General features: G+C 41.9%; 2 protein-coding genes across 2 annotated transcripts in view; both read left to right on the top strand.

The window, feature by feature from the left end:
• LOC118414438 lies at window positions 1-2901 on the top strand. Its single transcript, XM_035818475.1, has 6 exons — window positions 1-20; window positions 1088-1277; window positions 1608-1753; window positions 2147-2203; window positions 2335-2448; window positions 2653-2901. The coding sequence occupies exons 2-6, from the start codon at window positions 1169-1171 to the stop codon at window positions 2659-2661; spliced, it is 435 nt and encodes a 144-aa protein (XP_035674368.1). The 5' UTR covers window positions 1-20; window positions 1088-1168; the 3' UTR covers window positions 2662-2901.
• Window positions 1-3807, top strand: part of LOC118414437 — a 36954-nt gene extending 33147 nt beyond the window's left edge. The window contains exon 9 of the transcript XR_004830971.1: window positions 3364-3807. The gene's annotated coding sequence lies outside the window, so the exon portion shown is untranslated. The remainder of the gene's footprint in view (window positions 1-3363) is intronic.
• Window positions 3808-17131: the final 13324 nt, after the last annotated feature.

Below are 17131 nucleotides of genomic sequence, written 5' to 3' on the forward strand. Positions count from 1 at the left end.
AGAAGGTGGCATCATCATGAGTAAGTCTTCCATCAACGATTTACCATCAGTACAGTCAAGGTGCAATGTTCTTATTTCAGTTTAGATGCACAGTATCATATTGTGGTGGGTACTTGAGATGGATTGGCCAGGTTCGATTCCTGCCATTTCTGGCAACACGTTGTATCCTAATGAAAGACACTTAACACTTACTTTGAACACCCACCTATGTGTAAAAAATGGGTACTTGGTTTCGCTTGTGGGAGTAGTGTGTGTTGGAAGGATAGGGATGCTTAAGTATCTTAGCAACTCATTTATCAATTATCATGTTATATGGTCCAATATAATCTTCTATATTTACTGTTCACAAACTAGTTGCTACGTTGATGATATCCAGTACGTAGACGTACATTAGTAGGTACATGTAGCACAATACACGTAGAGGGTTCAATAGTCATCTTCATTACAAGTAAAGAATGGATTGAACACTTTCAAGGATTAAATAATCTAGTAAAAAACAATGATTTTGACAGTACTTTTGAAAAAGGCATCACCGATTTTCTCAAACGCCTAGATAAAAACATTTCAAATTCATTAGATTACCCTTTCACGACACCAGAAATTATGAATGGTTTGAAATCACTAAAATCTGGAAAGGCATGTGGCATTGACTCTATTTCTAACGAGATGTTAAAATATGGGGCAGAAAAGATATGCGAACCACTGGTCATTCTCTTAAATACAATTCTCTCCAACAATATTTTTCTTGAAGCACTGGTTATGTATCACAGTTTTTAGGCATTGATTTTACCTCTAATTTGCTTCATATCATGTCGTTAAGACTAGCGACACACTTCATTGAGACCGAGCCTAAGTGCCTGCTAAGGAGAAACAACTAAATGCACGAAGCCCCAAGCAGTCCCACGTCATTTACAAATTTAGAAATGCGGTACGAATCGCTGCTTCGAAACCTGGAGATTTTAATATTTGCAATTGGTGTCTATTTCTTGTTGTTGACCTCCCACACACACGCAAACACATGCTCACTACTTTCTAATTACACTCCCATATCGTTCTGTAGCAATTTTTTTACCTTCCCCTCTTGAAGGAAGCCGGTGCCGACGACGCCAACGCCCGTGAGACCGTTGAGGACTGGCAGCCTGAGAGAGAAGGCCCAGTGAAGCCAACGATGAAGGAAGGCTGTTGTGTGAAACACGTAGGCCTCCACTACAGGTCCAGTCAAGAGGAGAACGGAATGCTGTCAGCACAACCCATCCAACAACAGGGAACTGTTCACCGTATGCCATGATGAACAGTTTACCTTTCCTTGAACATCTTGTTCCCGCTTACCTCACTTTTCTCGCAAACAAATCTTGAGTGAAAGCGATGGACTCATTAAAATTTCTTTCCTTCAATAATTTAAGTGATTCATGCCTTACGTGAAGAGATTATGCAGGTGTAACAACCCAAAGTATACATCTGACTATACAGTCCATAGTGTATTGTTGCACCGACCGGCTTATCAATACCATTCAGATACACTGTTCATAAGCTTCATTGATAGGAAAAGGTACAAAATGCAGATATGGAGAAACTTCAACCACTGGTATCAGTGTATTACTTTACAGATCTGCCACAGGAGATGGTGGGAAGTGTGCATGCCCAGAACCACCCTCATTCTGGGTTCCCTCTCAATCATCCGGCCACTGACTTCCACTTTGGACCTGTTTACAACATGGCGGGATTTGGCAACTGGGGCCCTCAGAGTAGAGGGGTAAGGGCAGTTCCAAGGGCTGTTCCAATCAAATTTGGGGGACCCATAATAGCTATTTTAACGACTTCGCAAGTATACTTCAGTTGAAATATAAAAGTAAATTGCTTTTGTCATTGCTGAAAAAAGAAATAGATGGAAAGTGAAGTAAAAGTGGGAGTCGCGACAAACTTTGCGACAACATTAACCTTACAGTTACGTTATTGCCTCAGTTTGTGTTGAAAGTTCTTTCGCTGATATAGCTTTCCACATTTGAACTTTAAGAGTGTCATATTCCTCTAACTATATATGCTTCGGTATCACAGGCATATGCTGGTGTTATAGGTCCATGTACCACTGGTACTGTTTCTTGTTAGCACAGCTGTGCAACTGACGTGTGTTAATCCGATGTTACAGATAGGGACTGGTGACCCTGCTCATGAGAAGAAGAATGAGCTCCGTTTGGAACTCGAGGTACATGTACATATACCGATCATGCATGTGCCAGTAGGCTGCCTTTCTTTCAGCTTTGACTTACATCCAAATTTCACTCTAGATTGAATATATGGTTTTAACGTTGCGTTTTGTTGTATTGTGTGCCACAGAAAGTTCTGTCACGGCCATCCAACGCGGGGTCCTGGTACAAGTTCGACGTGCTAAGGACTGAGTTGCAGATGCTAGAGGCGCCGCTGTGTGGCCTCGTCGCACAGCCAGTCGAGGTAAGCGGAAAACCCGTGCTACGATATATTCATATAGCATAGCCGCCTTCAGGCAGCTTTAAAGTGTTTTGTTATCCAGTTGGGATATACAGGAACTGGGTCATTACAAGATGAAGTAGAGGAGATGTTGTCTTGTCTATTTACCTGTTTGTTTGTTTGTTTGTTTGTTTTCAGCGAATTTTATCCGTTCCTTTAAACCCACAGGACCAGTGAGGAGACACGAGACCTCACCAGATGTGGAAACCAGTAGATTGGGTTGCGTCTAAACAAGTCTAGTTTTGCGATGACTTTTATAGAGTATCTGATCTGCATCTCAACCTATATGATAATGCCCACTGTTTGTATACTGCATGTTAAACTTTGTAGTAACACACAGTTCTGTAATAGTTGCATCTCATCTTATTACAAAAGTAGTCATGCTGCAAAGGTTGGTGTTTGTTTCTACAAGGTATCAATCTCGTCTATCAATTTGCAATCTTTGTTATTAGGCGTTAATATCTGCCTAACATTTCATGATTTAGAGAAAGTTTAAATTTTGAATGATGTCTTTTCTAAATGCTGCCATGCAAACCACGTCTTTCTACCCTTTCTACCTTTTCTACCTTTCGCAGATGAAAACACTGTTTACATCTTCAACTGATGCACATCCTTACCCTTACAATATACATTGATGTGACGTTTGGGATAGAATCATTATTTGCTTTTTGCTCACCAAACAATACACGTTATATATGTACGTTAGAATACATTTGTACTTTTGTTTCAAATTAGGTGCGGACCAGCAATAAATAGTCGGAGGGTTAATGACTTAGAATAAAGCAGAATGCAAAAACAATAAAATTCACTATTACTTTTATTACTATTACAGAAAAACACGAAAGACACTATTGACTTTGGACCACTTTGCACCAGGAGGTTGCCTGTTAAATTTGAACTTGTGTTTGTATTCATATTTACGTGATTGTGACATTACACACATGCAAAAACGAATAGCAAACCATGGGTTTCACAGTGTTTCTGGCTTAACCAACCGGCATTGTGGCTATGGCACAAGAATCCTATCACACTTCACCACACTGATTATCAAGAGCTTTCATAATGTTACACAAGTTATACTAGTCACAGGACAACACCGTGGTGTTTGTTCTACTGTACAAGCTTCTGTAGCTGGTTAACGTTAACGTTGTTCAAAACGCCTTCTATGACGAGGCAGCCGGGCCTGGGCCATTTGTGTGTATATCACTGTCGCTTTGCTTCCACCTGTGTTGTCAAAAATCTAAATGTGTGCTCATTCTTATCGGACAATTTCTCGTTATGTCAAATAAAGATTGCGTGCACCAAGATTCTGAGTTGTGTTATATTGTGTTGTGTTACATATTGAACTAGCGCTATTTTTGCATTGCCGCGCCAGCGGCAATGCCTTATGCCAGCTTTCTTCCATGGATCCATGGACGGACCTTTTAACCCAGCCCTTCCAAAGCCCCTTCCAAAGGCCCTTCGTTATTTTGGGTATACAAACAGTTTTAGTAATACAGACAGAGACCAAACTGAAAACCATCATAATATAAGAAGAAACAACTCATGAATGGAAACAAAGAAAAAGGATGTGCCATTCCACCCGAGGCAGACTTGCACCCGCCCACCCTTCTGCCAAGAAACGACACATCAAAGCAAACTGGAAATTATAAAGAGGACTAGAGAGTAGAAGGAGAACACCATAGTGAAGGACTGACCACACACACTGAACATCTAACAGACAATCCACCAATAGCAAAGACAGACTGTAGCACCAAACAAAGACTACTACGACAAGGACTCTAAAAACGTAGAACCAAAACTCCCGTCCGCACACTTGCCCATCTAACAGACTGGCACCACTCAGCCAAGAAACTTTCAGAACCAAGTCGAACAAACTCCATCTTGAGTTTAAACCTAAGAGCCTCCTTGATTAGAGACACCAGCTCAATGTGAGATACGAAATTATTGTCAAAGAGAGCCTGACACCTGGACCACCAAATCTTAGACCGAGCGACGGCCAAAATGTAGGTGCAGACATCTCTCTTACACTTCTTCAGGGTAGACGACATAACACCATAGAGAGCGACCGCGCGAGAAACACGAAAACTAGAGACCACCCATCGCCTAATGAATCCTTCGACCCAAGTCCAGGTCAGGAGCACCTCGCCACAAGACCAGATGGCATGGGTAACGGTCTCCGTAGCTCTACAGTTTCTCCTCGGACAAAGAGGGGAAGGAGTTCTGTGCCAAATCGAACAAGTCAAGTAGTTGGTTTTGAGAGCCCCATGTGCGACCTTCCAGGAAAGCTCCTTTAGGTTATTCTCAAGGAGAGTGTTATGCATCGTTGAAAAAACAAGTGACCAATCAACACCCCGCTCTAAAAAACAAGCGGAAGGGGTATGAGAACGAGCTAAAATGGCAGCTTTGTACAAAGACTGCACGGTGCATATCTTGTCCCAAGTCTTCGAAGCAGAAGCATTAACAAATTCCAAGGTGAGCTTCCGCATCAAAGAATAGTGAGGTGGAGCCTCAGGAGAGTGGGGGGAACTGTTAGACCACGATGATGGTTCAAAACGACGGGCAAAAAAACCCAGCCAATATTTTGCCAACTGGACCCATGGAAGATCCGGCCGGTCAAGAATATTGGTAAACGGCCGACAATAAAAACAATTGGCCTTCACTCCAAAATCAATGAGATCCCATCCACCTTTGTCCAAAGGTAGCATAACTGTCTGTCTGGAGACCATTTCTGCACGAGAACTCCAGAAAAACTTAAAGACGGCTCTCGTAATGTCCTTGACGACTGACTCGGGAGGAGAAAATACAGGAGCAATATACCACAAAGTAGATAAAGCAAGGTTATTAACGACGACAACCTTGCCAGCGAAGGATAAAGAGAAGCTGTCCCACCTTCGCAGAACCGCTTCAAACTTAGCTTGCCTCTCCCTCCAGTTGACTAAAGGCATATTAACACTTCCAAAAGTACCTCCCAATAAACGTATGGATACAGATGTCCATTTAAAATTCTTCGGACAATCGAGTCTTTTCCTCCAACTACCTAGCCAGAGACCCATACATTTGTCATGATTTAAAAGAGACCCGGAACCTCTGTTATACATGTCAATAACAGCAAAGAGCCGGCGGATCGACTCATCGGTTGTAACAATAGCCGAGTTATCGTCCGCATACTGCGAGATCTTAACTTCACGGCCACCAGGCAACCTGAGGCCGTGAATCGCAGCGTCGGCCCTTACTGTAGCGGCAAATGGCTCCAAAGAAATTGCGTACAGCAGGGGTGACATAGGGCACCCCTGCCGAACACCTCTTGAGAGAGAAAAAGAAGATGATAGCGACCCATTGACGGAAACAGCACTGGTAATGTTGTGGTACAATATAGCAACCCATTTGCGAAAAACCGGGCCAAAACCCATCTTCGCAAGAGTCAAGTGAAGAAAATCAATATTCACTCTATCAAAGGCCTTGGCCTGATCCAGAGAAATGATCGCACAGTCAAAGTTATTCATATTAACATATGTAACGATATCTCTCATCAAAAGTAGGTTACATTGTATCGACCGGCCTGGTATACCGCATGTCTGGTCAGGACTGATGACCGAGGCGGCAACCATCTTAAGCCTATTGTTAAGGACCTTTGCAAGAATCTTATAATCGCAATTTAACAAAGAGATGGGGCGACGGTTCTTCGGGTCCAGAGGGTCCCCTTTTTTTGGAAGGAGAGTAATAACACCAAAACTCTGGCTCTGAGAGAGCTCGCCAGAAGAAAAAACTTCCTCAAAAACTGAGAGGAGATCCCCAGCAATGACGTCCCAGAAAGCGACATAAAATTCCTTAGGGAGACCGTCACTGCCAGGGGACTTATTATTCTCCATACTGCGCAATGCAGCCCAAAGCTCATCCAATGAAAGAGGACCTTCTAATGAAGAGACTTCATCAGGATCCAAAGACCCTTCTAAATTGTTACAAAGGTTATTCGCCTCACACTTATCAATAGGCTCAGCACTAAAAAGGTCTTCATAAAATAGCTTAAAAACATCTAAAATCTCCTCGTCATCTTGGACAACACGTCCAGTAGAATCTCTGACCGAAGAAATGCGTCGCTGCCTACTTCGGGAAGAGGCCTGGCTTACAAAATACGAGGTACATTTTTCCCCCTCGACAAATTGCTTGACTCTGGACCGAACAAAAGCACCGCGAGCCTCCTCAGCGGACAACTCGGACAAGGAAGACTTAGTACATTCATACCTACGCAAGATGTCCGCCGAGGAGGCCCCGTCGTTCATCTTGTTGGTGAGATCGACAAGTTCATTATTCAAGGTAAACATGGACTCCCGTCTCTCCCTAGCCAGTTCACAAGAAATTCTGATCAAGAGAGAGCGAGTTCTAGCCTTTACATCGTCCCACCAGGCTCGCAAAGAAGGAAAACCTGTTTCAAAGTCTTCCAATTGTTAAAAGCGAGTTTAAAATCATTTAAAACTTTGTCTCTTTTTAAAATCGAGACATTACATTTCCACAAGCCAGGCTTCTTCTTCACATCCGGTAAAATTGACAAGGACACACAGTCATGGTCTGTAAAATATGCGGGTAAAAAACAGTAGTTTGAAACGACGAGGCATTTAGACGAATAAAATCGGTCCAGCCGACAGGCAATACCTTTGGTCGGCTGTCTCCAAGTGAAGACCTTTTTAGAAGGATTCTCATGTCTCCAAGAGTCATGCACATTAAAATCGGCGCAAATGTCTTTTAAAACGGTGGAACCGCCACTACCATAAGCCGGGTTCCCGCCCCTCTTATCAATATCAACATCTTCAACGCAGTTAAAATCACCGCACAAAATAAGGGGCTCAGCCCCCGACAGAAACTTATACAAATTTTTAAAAAATCCAGTACGCTCCGCAGAAATGTTAGGAGCATACATGTTACAAACTTTGAAATTACGCGCACCATCGGACAAGACGACACAGACAACACGCCCATTGTCGTCACAAGACTTTTTAACCACATCAAAATTGAAAGATGGAGAGAGTAAAATACCCACACCTCTAGATTGGGAGGAGCCCAATGCCCAAAACGCTTGGCCTCCCCATTCCTTCTCCCAGAGCACCGCTTCAGATGTTGACGAAACATGGCACTCTTGGAGGCAAACAACGTCAAATTTATGTTGACGGCAAAAGCCGAAAACCTGCCTCCTCTTCTGCGGACTACGGAGCCCACAGACATTGAGTGTAGCAATAAGAACCATGAGGCTACATAGAGAAGGAATGTCAAACAACATCGGAATGTGAGGAATTAGTGGTACAGATCATCAATTCCTTCCACACCAATTCGGTTAACAAATTGGGGGTGGACATTGTAGAGGTGCTTGAGACATAACATGGTGGTTTTAAAAAACCTCGAACAATTACCAACCTTACAAGGCACAATGTCCCCGGAGATGCCATGCGCCTTTGCAAGATGAGATTTCAAAGACCTAAAACTATGCAAGAGTTCGTCACAACCATGAGAAATAAACTGGTTGCACACAAAGACAGCCTTATTCTTGTACAAGTCAGAGGAGATGACAATGGCTCTCGCCTTTGCTACCAAATCGGGACTTGGAGCCTGAGAGGCATCCGAAGTATCCTCATCAATGATGAGGCTTCTGGAGCCAACAGTAGAGTCAGACTCGTTACCGTCCACAGAACGAAGACTGTCCGAGGGAAACTCCTCGATAACAAGACTGGAGTCGGAATCCGGCTCCTTACGAATCTTTTTTCCTTTCGACAAAGTCTTTGCAGAGGCAGATCCCTCACTGGAATCACCCCTACACCTTTTCCTGGAATCTTTGTCAGCAATATCAGAGTTGCCATCATGGCAGCTCTGACAAAGAAAGAGGCGATTATCGCTTTGACAAACTGGGCCCTCACAGAAAGCAAGGAGAGCAGATTCTGGAGTTATGTCTGCCTTGCACTGATGACAAGACACCACCTCCAGAGTGATTGTGTAATCCAACTCACAACCCTGACACATGTACCGACGAGTAACAGGTCGGATAGGACTGGCCGCCTTACGCCTCCTTCTCTGGGACCGGGCGCGAGGGGCCGGTACCGGAGCAGCAGATGTTGAGGGTACCTGCTCGCTAGAAGAGGAAGAAAGGCCAGGCTTGGCCAGAGAAGGAGCGGCCTCCGACAGCACGTCCTCAGACGGCTCAACCACCGCGACCGGAGAAGACTTGGCCAGAGAAGGAGCGGCCTCCGACAGCACGTCCTCAGACGGCTCAACCACCGCGACCGGAGAAAACTTGGTCAGAGAAGGAGCGGCCTCCGACAGCAAGTCCTCAGACGGCTCAACCACCGCGACCGGAGGAGAAACCTCCGGCTCCGCGACCGGAGAAGAAACATCCGACTTCACAGCCGAAGAAGTACCCTGGTCCACACTGCCAGGGTGACCTGGAGGCGAAATAGGATCAGAAACATCAGACACTGCGTCAGAAACATGGGCCAGTTCCGACCGACCAGGCTTATTTACAGCCTGAGGAACCCCTCCATCATGGTGTTCACGGACCTGACTCACACCTGCCGGGAGCTCTTGGCTCTTAGCCCAACTGGCTCCCATCTTAATCCTGTTTGCGAAGGACAGGGGACAACGGCGGGCCGTATGTCCCTCTGCCCTGCAACTGAGGCACACAACATCGTTGGTACAATCCATGGCCAAATGCCCAATGGATTGGCATTTGTTGCAAAATGTTACTGCACAATTTGCCGACTCATGGCCTTCCTGGTTGCATCTCAAGCAGGTACGGGGCTGCCCCACGTACCTGAAGAAAACCATCCTCCCGTCAAACATTTTCCATGCTGATGGGATATTGCATCCCGGCTTTAAAACTACTTTATATTGCCGGTTCCCATTTTTGATGGTCGGTCTGTCCCGGTATGTTACCATACGGGACGTGATGACGGCACAGTATTGATTTAACCAGTTCCTGACATAGTTGTCATCGAGCTCATACGGAATTCTTGTGGCCGTGACAATTATCTCCGCCGCCGCGTAAGATGACACATCCACGGCGTCTAAACCAGACAGTTTCCCCGCATACAATGTACGCTCGTGTACCGAGGAAAATGACACGTCGAATGAGTTTGGTCCCAGAGACTGAACAGCCTGAATGCTGCTCATGGGAGCCGAAACCTCGCTCAGCAAAGTAAACACTTGTTCATACGTTAACCGATCACGGTACACGGCAACTTTTATTGAAAGAGGACGCTTCATAATGCAGCTTTAACTAGAACCAAATAAAACTAAAAAGGAACCAAAATATGAGCAGACAGAGCTGCCAGAGACCCTGAAAAACACTACCTGTAAATCAGACAGCCTCCACGGACTCCACGGGCAGCAAGGGTTGAAAACGTAACGTAACTGAAGGCGTGTAACCAAACTGACACGCTTAAAGAACAACCAAGTACGGACCAATAAACTAGGCAGCCTCTCCGGGCGCTACTGGTTCTCAAACTAAATTGCTAAATTTGCCAAGGAGCAAGCCCAAGTGGAAATTTCCACTCAGACAAAATGGACACCACTGTCTGTCTCAACCCTTGAAATGCAAAACAGAGCAGCGTCCTACAATGGATGACCTCTGCCCCCTCTCAGCCCAGTCTATATAATGGGCGGGGGACAGCAGAAACTACAATGCTGCAACTAGATTTTGCAGCTGCGAAACAGGGCGAACGCCCCACAATGGATGGACCACCTCTGCCCCTCTCAGCCCAGTCAACGCAATGGGCGGGGGGCAGAAGTAAACCACAATGCTGCAACTAGATTCTGCAGTTTTAGATCAACTCATTAAAGCCCAGAGTTCAACCGACTTGCAAACCATTAGATCAACTCAATAAGCCCAGAGTTCAACCGACTTGCAAATCAATAGATCAACTCATCAAAGCCCAGAGTTCGACCGACTTTCGAACCACAAACTTACGGGCAAAAACACATTGTCACAATAACGTCCTTTTTGGTTTGGGTAAAAACAAAACTTGATAAAAATTTGACGACCAATTTAGCGGGACTGTCCGAAACGGAATAACATTCAAAACAGGTAAACTTGTACCCAGGCAGGGTGCATCAAACACTGGGGAGAACCAAGGGTTGCGAGCCCTCCTGCCACCAAGTTCACCAAATCAAATATAAACTGAAACTTAAGAGCGAATGTCTGTAAGGGTCAAACAATGGTGGCAGGGGTCAAAAAATAGATTTGGCTCATATTTTGCACAGTGGTAGTACTTGGTACACAACCCCTCAAAATAGCTTTCTTTCTGCTCAGAACCTCTCGTTGCTATGGCAACAGGCCAAAGAAGTTTATGGGCCATTTTTCCAGATTTTGGCATGTAAAAAACATGAAAATTGGCCAACTTTAGGGCACTAATACTGATCAATGCTTTAACTTACAAACCAAAGCAGAATGTGCTGATTAGAGCAATGCCTGAACTTGCATTAAATAGCAGAAAGGTTTATCTTCTGTAAAATCTATGGTCACGGGCAACCTAAATGTAATACACTGTTTTCACGATGCAAAAAAAACTGAAATTTTGCCCAACTTTGAAGCACTGAAAGTCCGTAAGTGTTTAGATTTTTCGCTTGCAATTCACATCAAATAATAACCCGCTAAAGAGCTATTAGATGAATGATTACAAAGTTTGGGTTCTTGTTTTGTTGCTACGCAATTATCCTTTAAAGTGGGTCAATTTTCATGATTTTGAGAAAATGTCATTTTTTGCTATCTTTGAACTACTGTAAGTTCTAAACCAAACTTAGTTCTGTTATTGGAATCTATTTGGATGATAAACCAATATATTGTCTATCAAATGCATGCTTGTAAAGTTTGCGTTCATGTTTTGTTGCTACGCAACTGTCCTTTAAAGTGGGTCAATTTTCATGATTTTGATAATATGTAATTTTTTGCCATTTTTGCACAATCATAACTTCCAAACCAAACTTGTTCTGTTATTGAAACTTACATCAAATATAAACCAATATATTGTCTATGAAACTCATGCTTATAAAAGTTGTGTTCTTGTTTCGTTGCTCCGTAATTGTCCTTTAAGGTAGGTCAATTTCCATAATTTTGACAAAATGTCATTTTGGGCCATATTTGAACCGCTGTAAGTTCTAAACCAAACTTGTTCTGTTATTGGAATTTATTTGAAAGATAAACCAATATATTGTCTATAAAATGCATGCTTGTAAAGTTTGCGTTCATGTTTTGTTGCTACGCAATTGTCCTTTAAAGTGGGTCAATTTTCATGATTTTGAGAAAATGTCATTTTGTGCTATCTTTGAACTACTGTAAGTTCTAAACCAAACTTGTTCTGTTATTGGAATTTATTTGAAAGATAAACCAATATATTGTCTATCAAATGCATACTTGTAAAGTTTGCGTTCTTGTTTTGTTGCTATGCAATTGTCCTTTTAAGTGGGTCAGTTTTCATGATTCTGATAATATGTCATTTTGTGCCATTTTTGCGTAATCATTACTTCCAAACCAAACTTGTTATGTTATTGGAATTAACTTGGAATGTAAACCAATATATTGTTTATCAAAGGCAATAAAATTTGGGTACTTGTTTTGTTGCTACACATTTTCCGTTTAAAGTGGGCTGATTTTCATGACTTTGATGATATGTCATTTTTGCTATATTTGAACTATCATAAATTCTAAACCAAAATTGTTGTGTAATTGAAATAACCAATATATTGTTTATCAAATATATGCTTATATTTGAGTTCTTGTTTTGTTGATACACAATTGTCCTTTAAAGTAGTTCAATTTTCGTGACTTTGATAGTTATTTTGTGCTATTTTTGCACAGTGATAAATTCCAAACCAAACTTGTTCTGTAACGGAAAGTTGCTTGAAATATAAACCAATACATTGTCTATCAAATGCATGACTATGCACACTTGGGGTTCTTGTATTCTAGCAGAATACGTACATGTCCCTATAAGTAGGTCGTTTTTCGCACTTATCCTAAAACTTGTTTTTGACAATGGCGATACACCAGACATGGTAGTCTTCATTTTTATAGAATTAATGTAACACTAACAATGTGTAACCACACTAAAGAAAAACAAACATTTGAAGGGATTCTACACAGTCATGCTCGTTGTTAAAGTCAGATGCATCTACTCTGAACTTCTGAACATTCTTCTAGCTTTCCAGTTGAACCTCCTTGTCTACAGTGACTTAGGTTAAACATGTTTGCGTCCCCACAAATATTGACTCCCGAAGACTTAACTTGTGTTTTTCATCAAACTTTGTGCATCTTTCCACTTACAGTGCCATGTTCATGTGAACAATATGTACACCCTCTGCTATTTCTGTGTACTTATTTTGACCATGGAAAGGAACTTATAGGTAATCTTGAAGATTGAACTGTGAGCACTGAAGTGTGAGCACTTTTATGTAGATGTGTCGTCAAAAATCACTGCCGGTGTATAGTCAGCATTTGTGGAAAAACCTTAAGAGTACCCAAGTTCCTGCTGCCATTGTTCAAAATGAATACTGGCCACAGAGTCAGACATTGCAGAAGTTGACCAAACGCATGTTTGTCTTATATGTATGCTACTGTGAATAGAAAGACACACTGATATTGGTGATGTTTGTTCAAAGTAGAAACAAGTTAAGTCTTTGAGAGTCAATATTGTGGGAAGCAAACATAAGACTGTAGACTGTAGTCATACACGAGTATACGTAGCGTGCGTAGCTGCAGAGGTATCAGAATGTTTGGTTCTGAGTGGATGCATCTGACACACCCTCCTATGTAGGGCTAATCCCACAGCATACACAAAAGCCTTATGGTGTCAGTAAGATATTTGTTTGTGCCACTGGATTATGATTTATCCCTGCATGAAAGAGGGGATGAGTGACATTGAAGACGAGTATTACTTTGTGTAGAATCTCTACAATTTTTTTTCTTTATGGCGATAGCGTGTTTGTTACATTGTTTCTATAAAAAAACAAAGACTGTGACATGTGTTACAGTAACTGTTTTTTTCAACAACAAGATTAGTGGACTACGACCTACTTCAGATATGTGCATACTCTGCTAGAATACAAGAACCTGAAATTTGCAAGTATGCGTCTGATGGACAATATATTGGTTTATATTCCATGTAAATTTCAATTACAGAACAAGTTTGGTTTGGAAGTTATGATTTTGCAAAGATGGCACAAAATGACACATTATCAAAATCATGAAAATTGACCCACTTTAAAGGACAATTGCGTAGCAACAAAACATGAACGCAAACTTTACAAGCATGCATTTGATAGACAATATATTGGTTTATCTTTCAAATAAGTTCCACTAACAGAACAAGTTTGGTTTAGAACTTACAATAGTTCAAAGATAGCACAAAATGACATTTTCTCAAAATCATGAAAACTGACCCACTTTAAAGGACAATTGCGTAGCAACAAAACATGAACGCAAACTTTACAAGCATGCATTTGATAGACAATATATTGGTTTATCTTTCAAATAAATTCCACTAACAGAACAAGTTTGGTTTAGAACTTGCAGTAGTTCAAAGATAGCAAAAAATGACATTTTCTCAAAATCATGAAAATTGACCCACTTTAAAGGATAATTGCGTAGCAACAAAACAAGAACCCAAACTTTGCAAGCATTCATCTAATAGCTCTTTAGCGGGTTATTATTTGATGTGAATTGCAAGCGAAAAATTTTTATACTTACGGACTTTCAGTGCTTCAAAGTTGGGCACAATTTCAGTTTTTTTGATCGTGAAAACAGTGTATTACATTTAGGTTGCCCGTGACCATAGATTTTACAGAAGATAAACTTTACTGCTATTTAATGCAAGTTCAGGCATTGCTCTAATCAGGACATTCTGCTTTTGTTTGTAAGTTAAAGCATTGATCAGTATTAGTGCCCTAAAGTTGGCCAATTTTCATGTTTTTTACATGCCAAAATCTGGAAAAATGGCCCATAAACTTCTTTGGCCTGTTGCCATAGCAACGAGAGGTTCTGAGCAGAAAGAAAGCTATTTTGAGGGGTTGTGTACCAAGTACTACCACTGTGCAAAATATGAGCCAAATCTATTTTTTTTACCCCTGCCACCATTGTTTGACCCTTACAGACATTCGCTCTTAATAATATATAACTTGATGTCCCATGAACATGTACAGACAAAGACTTTTCCACTAGTCTTAATTATATACCCCCTACTGTTTGCATATCCAGAACAAAGTGGAGACCAGAACGAAACTCGCTGAGCTATCATAACATCACAATGCGAACCCTTCCCAGGCCGGAACAAACATACTGTAAACACTGAGATATACTCAACGATAATCTCTCATCCGTCAAGCTAATTCGCCCAGATGGATGACCACACTGATTAGCCAAAGTCAACCGGACAGATGTTTCGTTTTTGTTTCAAACCAATCAATATCGCCATTTCCAACCAGCAAATGAGCAAAACACAACGACTGATCCACAATCACATGAACTATTCAAGATGGTGACCTAATCCACCCAGAAGGAAATCCACATGACTGCCACTATCTCCTACATACCAACAAACAGGTCGTCCCAAAGTTCAAGACAAGCAAGCACATCAAACTCGGCGAAGAGAGAGCAGCTCAAACTAGTCAAGAACATTAAATCCTTGATAGTAGATCCTTGGATCACCCAACGTCCTTGGATCGACTAGGTCAAGCCCAAGGCTTCACTTGGTAAGAAAACCCAAGACAAGCCAGAAGAAACTAATCAGCGGAAACAAAGCGATGTGATGTGATGGTCCATGGCGAATGGCCCCAGGACCAAACCTGGGCGAGCCCACAGGCTCCCCTGTAGGGAAAGCAAGATCTCCAAAAGAAACCAACAATCAAAACAATTCCAGAACAACATCACTGAGCGATCAACTACTCAACAACATATGACCTACGTTCCACAGACATTGTACACATCTTCACGCCTCGGAAAACCCTCATTGGCATGAATGACGCACAACAACATCCTCCCGTAAAGCCACAGGTGCAAGACCAGAGTCTTAGTCAAGAATGACCGAGAGATGATCACAGTAAGCACAAGCCTTTGCGCAGAGCTGACACCTTTTCCCAAAAAAGGCTGCCATACCAAAACAAGCAAGAAATGACACTTGTCACAATGACGTCCTACGTCAACGCGATCAACGTGCCATCTCTGCCGAGTTTCATGGCTTAGTTAGACAATGGTACATTCCAGGCGAGTATTAAAACTCTCTTCTACAGGCATGTTACTGTATGTGGTCCAGCGTAATAAATCTACGCTTTAACTCACCATGTTTATATAAAGATATATCACAAATTGCATCAGAAGGAACTTATTTTGTAATGAAAAATAATGCATATTCATTGTGGGTCAAAAAGTTTTACAAAACCTGTTTAATGTGCCAATAATTCATGTGACATAAATTATGATAATGAGGTAAATTTCCAATATCCCCTTTTGCTGCATTTCCTACTGAAGTTGCTAGGTGTCGCTCTCAGCAGTTCAGTCATAAAATACGCGGCAATGCACAGCTTTTCTTAAAAGATTTCTTGTTTTAATTCTCCTGTCGATTTGACAGATAAGGAGGCAGACAGGCATTTACCTGCACATGACTTTTTATGGTGAAGGAGGGGTGTGCCATTCCTTCTCCACCCTCTCGTCTACAGGGGCAATTGTATGCAACGTGTGAGGCGGCTCCAGCAGATGCAGCTTTGTTGTTCGGAGTATCCGTCTCCTAGGAGGACTTCCGACCAAGGATGTAAGAGGTTCCTCCTACCCTAGCGCTATTATAGTGAATGTTATACATGTGTATAAATCTATTTCATTTATTCCATACCTCCGCCAATTCACTATCTTTTCTTCTCCGATCAATGAGAGGACTGGACCACCCACTGCTGCTATTTACACACGTAAGTCAGCTTTGATCAGATGTGAATAATTTATCTCAGCGTATCTTGTAATTGGTAATTAATTAGGAAAGTTTATAAATCCACTGCAGTGCATAAAAGGACTTTCAAACTTGTCACATATGTAACTGAGAAAGAGAGAAATCAATAGACACTTGGCCAAAGCCCTCTATCATCATTTACTATTCGGCCAGGCCGGAGTCTGGTAGAGACTACATGATTTTGACAAAGCACTATGAAAGTTACACTGGAAAGTATCACACCAGTGTACATAATTTCATTGTCACCTTTCCTAGAAGTTTATGTTTTTGGTAGCGTTTGTGGGAACACACGTTCATGCAGTCGTTTGCTGTTGGGGATAGGTACTCTTTAGTAATGCATGAATAAGAGTTTAAGTCTTGAATAAACGCATGGTAATTTGGCGAAGGGATGTGTTCGTGGAACTCTAGTTGTAACATTCAACAGCTCAATTGTGGTCAGCTAATGCCAAGTTATTACATCCCTTCAACAAATAAAGCGTACTGTGATAAGTCTTATGCACATGAGGAAACCATACATGAGAAAATACAAAAATCTGGATCTTACTTTGACTTGAAAATTTCTACAAAATGTACCTTTTCCAGTCAACTATCTTTGTGACTTTGAACCTATTTGCCTTTAAAGAATGTGTGGTGACATATGCACATGTTTATACGTGTTCTGTGGGCGCTCTTTTCCG

Source organism: Branchiostoma floridae, chromosome 4 (genome assembly GCF_000003815.2).
Source record: "Branchiostoma floridae strain S238N-H82 chromosome 4, Bfl_VNyyK, whole genome shotgun sequence".
Taxonomy (NCBI): Eukaryota; Metazoa; Chordata; class Leptocardii; order Amphioxiformes; family Branchiostomatidae; genus Branchiostoma; species Branchiostoma floridae.